This window comes from Hyposmocoma kahamanoa, unplaced genomic scaffold, assembly GCF_003589595.1.
Source record: "Hyposmocoma kahamanoa isolate Upper Pololo Valley unplaced genomic scaffold, ASM358959v1 78, whole genome shotgun sequence".
Lineage (NCBI taxonomy): Eukaryota > Metazoa > Arthropoda > Insecta > Lepidoptera > Cosmopterigidae > Hyposmocoma > Hyposmocoma kahamanoa.
In genome coordinates, this window is record NW_020653945.1 from 5,498,050 (window position 1) to 5,507,600 (window position 9,551).

General features: G+C 35.6%; 1 protein-coding gene across 1 annotated transcript; it reads left to right on the top strand.

The window, feature by feature from the left end:
• Positions 1–6,535: 6,535 nt before the first annotated feature.
• LOC113233273 (deoxynucleotidyltransferase terminal-interacting protein 2) lies at positions 6,536–9,545 on the top strand. Its single transcript, XM_026468331.1, has 4 exons — positions 6,536–6,715; positions 7,173–7,540; positions 8,429–8,593; positions 9,294–9,545. Exons 1-4 carry the CDS (start codon positions 6,628–6,630, stop codon positions 9,543–9,545), a joined length of 873 nt encoding a protein of 290 aa, XP_026324116.1. The 5' UTR covers positions 6,536–6,627.
• The last annotated feature ends 6 nt before the right edge of the window (positions 9,546–9,551 follow it).

Below are 9,551 nucleotides of genomic sequence, written 5' to 3' on the forward strand. Positions count from 1 at the left end.
GTATGCTGATGACAGCACAGTTGTAGATAGATACTTGACCAATGCAAGGGTCAGTGGAGAGGAAATCTGCCGTCCGCTATCTAAAACGCTAAGTGACAAAATATTTTTTTGTGATATAAATAAACCATAACCCAGGTTTGATTATTTAAACTGTTTAATAATATTTCAACTATGCATCGTTCGGTTAAGCTCCGACAAGTCGAACACATTAACTAATTTTAACTGTCTTTTAAAGAGAATTTATTGCTCTATCTTTTTCTATTTAAAATGGATATTTGAGTATTTGTCACTTGGACGCAGTGGACGGCTGAAATCCAATCCTGTCGAGAGTCGATGGTTAGCAGTTTAGGTTTGATACTCAAGACAGTCTCCGATTGGGGCGAAGCCAATCTTTAGAGGATAGAAACAATCTTGTCAAATTTAATGCTACCAAAACGCAGGCGTGTCTATTCTCCATAAAACGGAGTCTCTTTGAGCTGACTCCGACTTTTCGTAATATATCCATACCGATAGCCGACTGTCTCCAGCTACTTGGAATGGACCTGTCGTCCAATCTGATCTTCGGCAGATACATTGAATCCATAGTCAAAAATGCAGCCAGGAAGCTTGGCATCCTTTCCAGTGTGAGACGTTACTTCACACCGGGTCAGTTACTTCATCCGTATCAAGCACAAGTCCGGTCGTGTATAGAATAATGCTGCCACCTTTGGGATGGCTCTGCTACATACCAAATGGCCACCTTGGATTCTAGGTGACTCGGAATTAATAGAGGCGAAGCTAACCTGAAACTAAGCAGAACCTTGAACACCGCCGCTGCTTATCAGTATTTTACAGGATATATCATGGAGAGTGTGCGATGGAATTCCAAGGAAGGAAGGCGGAAATGTGTAATTACACGATATAATTCCGCCTTCCCCTTTCCATCATCGGAGGACTAGGCGTAGGCTTCGATTCCACCCCTATGTTGTAGATATTCCAAAGATTCTCACGAAGCGTTACTCTTCCACATTTATATGGTGAACGGCTATGGAGTGGAATTCCCTGTCTGCAGACTTATTCCCTGAACGTTATAACTTGGACCATTTCAAGGCGAAAGTGAATAGGCATTATTTAGGTGTGCAAGCTCCATCGTCGACCTCATCGTCACTTTCCATCAGGTGAGATGGAGGTCAAATGCACACTTACATTTTAATAAAGTAAAAAATAAATTCCTATTAATTACTTAGGTAGATACTCATTTTATGACTTATTGAATTTTGTTGTGCAAGTAAGGTATATTCCATATATAGGGTATATCTACGGTAATCTGTATAATTCAGGGATTCTATACAATACCTAGGAACTGTAACCTGAGGCGTAGCTTAGGTGGCGTAGCGAGAGGTACTTTATAAATATAAACTGGGATAATCTTCCAAACTTGATATTTGTTGTACTTTTTTACATGTTCACTTACGTAGGCTATTTCTAGATCTGCCAAGATGGTCTTTTTCTATCCTATTTTTTTAAACACATTCTAAATACAAAACTATATTCACTCAGCCAGTAGTTCTACTCATAGAGTAGAGCCTAGACTACAGTACCTATTGCATAGAATGCTGGCCGTGGCTTAGGCAAAGTATTAAACGAAAAACAAAAAATCTAATTAATCATTTACGTATTCATATCCGAGCTGTGGGTTTAGGCTCAACTCACACTGGCGCAGAGTCGAAGCGTCGCGTCGCGTCCTGTTTTTCAACTAGGTACAACGCTTGGCGACGACACTCGCATTAGTGCGCCCGAATCACAGTGTGGTCGGCGTCTGACGCCTCACTGACACGCGAAGCTGCTCGACTGCATCCAAGCGTCGACGCCCGTTTCCATATTTGCATAACGCAAATTTGTACCTTAGTAATGGAAAAATAGAGATATATTTGATTTTTTTTTTTAAACACTCAACATAGCCCCGCACTAGGGAAACCCTGTGTTGCGGGTGCCATGGACACACATATAGACAAGCACAATTTACACCCAAACTCACAAGAGAAACAAATGTAGGTCATACAAATATTTCTCCCGGCCCGGGAATCGAACCTGGGACCTCTGGGTGGCAGCCCGGCATGGTAACCGTTCGGCCACAGAGGCAGTTATATAGGCCACAGATGAATATACTATACGCGAAAAACATGACGCGTCGCGACGCTTCGACTTCGCGCCAGTGTGAGTTGAGCCCTAGGTTAGGTTAATACTTATAGCGTATAGGACTGGATGCGTCATCGATAGGCAGTACCCTCTGTCAAGGTACTAGTAAATAAAAATCCATCGCACAATAAACACTACTTTCGAATCGATGTTTTTTCATTTCCATTATTATATATGTCGTCTTGCGCTGAGCCATACAAAATTGCAAAAAGTAATTCGCTACATCCAGTTTAGCCTAGGGTGGAATTGTGGAATTACATTTCAAGTACGTGATTAACCAGTAGGTACGTAATACATATCGACACCATCACGTCAATAACTTTCCGTCTCTAGCATATTCATGAGAATCATTTTTTATAGGCCTATTGTGTGTACGAACATGAATGAATGAATGAATGTGTGTTTTATGTATGTACTTGTAAAAATAAGCTAATGTTGTCGATTTTTGTCTGTGTGAGACCATAATGACACAACTCATTAATGCATTTGAGTGCACCTGTTTGCTTGTAATAATTACCACCCGCCCCTCTAAAAGCGGCAGAAAGTTTTGTTCGAGAAATAACGCTAATAGCGCCTTACTCCCCGCCCGTCTAAAGGTGGCAGAGAGTTTTGTTCGAGAAATAACGCCAATAGCGCCTCTCGTCCTATACGCTCTAAGGGTTAATATATGAAAAAGCTGCGAATTGGTTTGCGTTTCCGAGTTGGGTCGATAATTATTATGAAAGAAGCTAAAAATATTTAAGGCTGTACTTTAGAGAAACAAGAAAAAACTAATGTACCTAAAAGTTTAATGGGTGCTTGGTTCCATGGAGTTAAAATTTTTATAGTTCTAAAAAGAGAAGTTATTCAGTGACGAAAACAAATTTACAATGAAACGAATACACTTTTGGTAGATGTTGCCAACAATGTTATATTTAAACTCTATGTTAAGTTTTTGCAATGCGCGTCAATAAAATGGTTCTAGAAATTGGAGTTTTTTATCAAAGTTCTTTTTGAAAATTGTGATCTAATAGCATTTATTCACTTTGCGTGTCAATGCTCTAAAACAAAATTTTATTTCATTTAAACATTAAACCGAATCGCAATAATGGGCATGCCCTAATTAGACAAACATGAGTGAAAGCTTGTGCTTTTTTATAGTGACACTATACTCCTTAAAAATTAGCTTGATTAGAATGACAGGTTGGCAAAATTAAGTAGACATATACTGCATACTACAAACTAAAATAATAAATTAAAATTATCACTTTTTTAAACTACATGAAGCAATAACTATTTTACGTAATTATTTTCGTTTACACCGATCAACATACGATAATTGAAATCTACAAGACATTAACACATCACTATCACTAATGGAGTTACTACACTAAAACAGCCCATTCACTACCTGCATGGCAGTCCGCCGCGCAAGAAGGAGACTGATCATGCACTATCCTGCGTATGGCCCACGTAAAGACTCTCGCAGGACTCATTGCACGATGGCTTGCACGCTGCGACTACATTCATAATCCAGCATTATGCGGCGAACGGCAAGGCGGACTGCAAAGCATGATAATGAATAAATATTTTCGTAACTTAATCCAGACAAATTACGTCCAACAAAAAGTTGTATTGGAACACAATGAAAAATATATAGTCATTCAATCCATCCAGCCAAAACATTGTTTGGTGGTAATTTTGAAAATTATATGCTTAATGCTTAAATTGTACTCTTACAACTACGGAAATTTAACTGCATATTAAGAAATTACTGGCACCACGTTATTTCATCATTATTTATGAGGAGGAGCCTATTCATATATTTTATGAGTTGATTATTATTAATTGTTGTTATTAGTATAATATTATAACACCAATTTAACTACATAATAACATAATATAATAGATATATTTAAATTTTAAAGTCCCATTGTTTCATCAATTTTGAAGTAATTAATTATTAATCAAGCTAAATTTTATTCTAAGTTTTGGCAGTATAGCTCAGACACCTTAGCCTGTTCGGAAGAACGTCATTTTTTACGCTACTCAACATTGACTTACAATTATATGGACGTCGGGTCCGCGCTAAAAAGTGTCCGAACTTATAGGGCGTTAAAATCGTATACAGAGCGTCATTCACGCTCTAGTCTTCGTTTGTTCGACTGACAGCGAAGCAAGCAAAATTAGACAGTACTGCGATGACATTACAATTTAAATTCAACGTTTTAGCTTTTTCATATTCCTTGAAATGTCACTACGTTTAAATAGGTTGACTTGGGACATTTTTTTCGTGGTTTTTGTATTAGACCCGTCGTCCATTTATTTGAAGTCAATGCTACTCAAGCTAATTTTAAACGAAATATAGTTTTAATTTTAGGAAGAATTTGGAAATAATAAATGGCAATTATTTTAATGTCATCTGTGATCTGTCATACCAGTGTGGCCAACGTAGGCGATTTACCGCCATTTAGGCTACTCAGGACGAAAATCAGCGACGAAAAATTCAGAAAGGCGACTGGTCGCCTTTTAGGCTACTTTCGGTTTACAATGTTAAGAATAAAAAATGAGCGTATATTAACGAAAAGATAAGCTCCCCACGAAAATATAAAAAGACTGTGACATTAAGAAAGAAAAATTGTTTATGGTTGGTCAGTTTCGGTGGGAATTTCCCGCGAAATCTATTAGATTAAGTTTTATTATTCGTTTCAAAACAAAGTTTCTTGCATCTCTTCTTTAGCAATCAAGTTATATTTAGTTAAAATTTTTTGGGTTATATTTGTGCCCGTTAGATTTTAGGTTTAGATTGTATTCAGGTTATATTGTTTGTTACTTATTGAGATGATAGAGTGTGAGGTTCGTCGAGATGAATTAACCTTTCGCCACTGTAGTTACGTTTTGGAGAAGGATTCACTGAAGTTAAATACTTTTTCCAATTAAGATAAAAACTGTATTTTTATAAAGAACTTCTGTAGAAGTGGTTAGAGTTACCGGGTCTTGGCAATCGAATGATCTGAAGTCGCAGCTCCAGTCCTTATATACTAAGGGGTCGAACGGTGGAATAGTGCGCTAGTTACTTTGTAACACAGTTCTCCATTTTTCGATAACAAGTCGTAAAAATGTTATAAATTGTAACCTTAATGAGTCGTGGTGTGACTTTACGGCCTGTGCAATTCTAAGTAATGTCATGGACGTGATTTTTGCAACATTCCAAATCTGTTATGCTTCATGTTAACTATTTCACCATTTTTCGAATCTCGGATTTTAGGGTACCGTCATCATATAACTATCTATCTGAACGTTGCTTGTTGTGCTAATAATTTTACTGGTTTGACTTTAATAAAGGAAAATATAGAGCGCACAGCAGTTTTCTTCAATACTTTATGTATAGGTTCATCACCTAAAACAGATAAAAATAAATTAATAAATGATAACATATACTAGTATAACAATGCCATATGTATTAACGAGGAATACATTTGTTTTACAAAAGAAGGATGTCGACACCTCAACATGTCAACATGTGTATTTAGTAGCCCAGTGATTCATTATCAAAGCATCAAAAAAGCTAGTTGACTACAGCCTGTAGAAGCTGGGGTTAGAAAGTTGATATAGGTTATGTTTATAACATTCTCCTGTATTTCGCTTCAGAGATATGTTAGTAGTAAAAGAAACAACAAGTTTTACAGTTTATTCCCAAAAATAATAAAGAACTTCCCGAATATTTCCAAATCTACCAAACTATATCCATAAGCGGCTCTTCGTTGTTATTGGGGCAACTTTCGCCATCCTTCTTTCAGCCTAATCTATCTTCAGGTTTAAATTGAGACGCACATGACCTCAACAAATTAATAGCATTAAATTTTTTCCTTCGAATATTTTTTCCCACAGTTTTCTTCTTTTCGGTTCTTTGGAGAATAAATAATGCATTCCCATATTTTTGCAATCAACTGCTGCACAGAGGGTCATTATTAGAGAATTATTTCTTAAAGAAGTTTACAAAAACACTGACAAATTCTAGCTAAAACTGTCAAGACCGAACGCTCTTCAGTGGTGACACCTGGAGGGAGCAATAGGCAGTTATTTATCCCGTTATGTCAATTTATTTACTTTTATTTTCATTCTACTTATGTTTCATTATTCATTTTAATAAATTATTGATTTAAACTACAATTTAATAAATTTATTCCTGTTTATATTTAGTATTTAGGCTACTTAGGCTACCACAGCCCAAATTCTGCTACATTATTAGGCTGCTAAGGTTGTGAAAAATGGCAACATTGGACCCAGCGTTGTTGGTGACACTGCGTCACAATCAATTGTCAAGTGTTCAAACTTTATTGTGGTTGTGTGTTGTTTCTGTTGTTTCAGAGAACCTCGTGTCGTGCGTTATGTTATTTGTTTTTGAGTAACGTGTTGATTGCTATCATAGTTTGTTTAACTTTTCAATTAAGGAAAATTTATAACAACATGGATTTTATCATAGACACAGCGGGAGACGATGAGCTACAGGACAAAACAGAGTTGCTCAGTGGAGACGAGAAACCTTACTCCGTAGGTAAGTTCTAAATTCTTTACCATTATACTAAAGTATATCGGATCGGAGCGTTATAGGAAACTAACTACCGCTCATAGAGTATTATTACTACCGCTTCATCTTGTTATTATGTTATTGCTTCGGGAACTAAAAATAAGCTATATACGATAGGTTAGGTTTAACCCAAATTACAGTATTTAAATATGCAATAAGTAGATATTGTACCTACTCATCTAATCAGTATCCGTTGAAAACCAAAATTGTATAGCAACAGAAAGATACATAATGTCTTTATTCTCAAAAAAATAAAATAAAATTTTAGGTTATGCAGACAGTCCAATGTTACCTCAAAGTTTTTCTTCAGCAACAATAAATTTCATTTTGATGTTGTGCCATAGCCAATTTAGTTAGTATCATCTTTATTGAAGTCACAATATTCATAGAAAATTACTTTTCTTTTTTAAATAATTATTAACAGATAAAGAATATAGAACAGAAACTATATTGAAATTATTCGACAAAAAGAAAGAGGAACTTGACAAACAAGAGATAGCAGAAGAAGAAGTACAAAACAAACTCAAAAACTTGAAAATTGATAACTTGTTTGATGAATTCTTCCACGAGATGAGATGGACTAGCTGTTCTGTAATGATAAAACAGGAAAAGAAAAACAGGCTATTTCATTTTGATCAATTGGATGTTGAAACCGGAAAACTTAAGTCAAAACTTGGAGCTGTTAACATAGAAAAGGAAATGAAGACTTCTGTTTTGCAGCCAGGAATAGAAAAGGAGCATTGCTTGCCCAGTTATAGTGTTAGCAAGAGAAAGCTAAAAGCACAAAGAAGGGTAAGACACTAATTCCACAAATGAAAAAATATGTACAAAGTTTTGTTTGAAATAATGTCAATGAAAGGAGTTGCCACACTTATCAATGCGGTATTGGCTGCCAATCGGAAAAAGTTTGTATAAGAGTAGTCATTCTGCATCAGCAATCAGACTGGAAGCTCATTTGGCTTTTTCGCTTTCAATGCAGCAACATAGTTTGTTTTTTTTACTGCATCAATAACTGTGGTGACTCCCGCATTGACAAGATCTACTAATAGTAATAAGTTCGAATTTGGATGATCCAAATTTTTTACTAAATTCTACTTGTGCCATGGCGGCATACGATACAAATTGAATGAATAGCTGGTTAGTAGATCATATCGTGATTGGGAAACTAATTTGTACTGGTTTGAATGTGAGTTGCTATCTTACACTATTTCATAATTTCTTAACTTGCATCAAGACATGCCTGAACATTGAACTGAAGAAAATTTGATATCAGCATGTAAGGTGACGACTACAACAACTTTAAGGACAAATTTAATCATTATAAAGCTAGCTAAAGAGTTCCTAATGTACTTGTATACATGCCCAATGATTTATAAAACAAAATAATACAAAAATTCTTCATGTTTCAAATAACATTATTTTCAAAACAAGGCAGTATTTTTCAATTGTGTTTGCAGACGCAGATGGCAATTATTGTCATTTCACTGTTGATGAGCATATAACACTTAATTCACAAAAAAATTAAATACTGATTACTAAACAAATGAACCAAAGAATATTGTTTACATTCAAGCTCATTAATGTTGAGTTCAAAGTAGCAGATACAATATTATGGTAGTGTTCATAATCCTCTATAGTCTATATAATAAGGATAATTAAATTCCCTTGTGTTGATTATAGAAAGAAAGAGAGATGACCAAAGGACCAGGTTGGTTCAACATGCCAGCACCAGAAGTAAATGAGGAGCTGAAGAATGACCTTCAGATTCTGAAGATGAGGTCTGTCCTGGACCCGAAGCGGTTTTACAAAAAGAATGATATGGAAGTCTTGCCTAAATACTTCCAGGTATTTCACTATTTTAATAAAATTTTCTTATATAAAATACTCCTACTTTTTGATTAAAATTTAAGTTATAGAATCGTTATTAAAGAAATATTTTAGTATCCTTGAATAAATCAGAAAATTTTCAAAAACATTCCGTTTTTATGATACTAAGTGATGGGACGAACAAGTCGTGTCTGGTAGTCAGAGGAGACATGCCTGTCCATTGCAGTTGCAGTGCCACTAAGAGCTTTAAATCGCAACGATCTGAGGGGCACTGCCACTGCGCCCGTCACCCTGACATAAGTTGACAAGCCCCATATGCCTGTAATTTTACCAAAAAATCCGCAGAACAATACAATTAAGATTCTATTTTGAACCAATTCCAAAAAAGGAGGTTCTGAAATTTGACTGTTTTTTTATATATGTTATGCGATAACTCCAATTTGTGAACCAGTTTTGATGATTCTCCTTTTGTTGGTAAGAGGGTACCTCAGTAGTAGTCCCATTTCAATTTGAAGAAAATATTCAGCTGCTAAGGGTGGCAAACTAGGGGATGAATGACTCTTCAGGTTGGTTTTTTGAGATTATGTAAAGATGTCTCCGACTGGGGTGTTATTAATTGATGTATTGGTGTTGATAATCCTGTAATATCATCAAGAAGTATACAAAGCTAGATGAAATATTATGTCACACCTTTCTAATTGAAATTATGTTGTTTTAGGTTGGTCGCATCATGGACTCTGCACTAGACCATGTAAATGAGCGTCTAACCAAGAAGGAACGTAAGAGAACTATAGTTGATGAACTTCTTGCTGATGCAGAGTTCCAAAAGTACAATAAAAAGAAGTATAAAGCAATAATAGATGAGAAAAGAAAGTCAGAATATAGGACTTTTATGAGAGATAAACGACAAAAGAACAAAGCAGAACTCAAAAAAAATAAGTTGAAAAGTAAAAAACAAGTGCAAAGTTAGTTAATA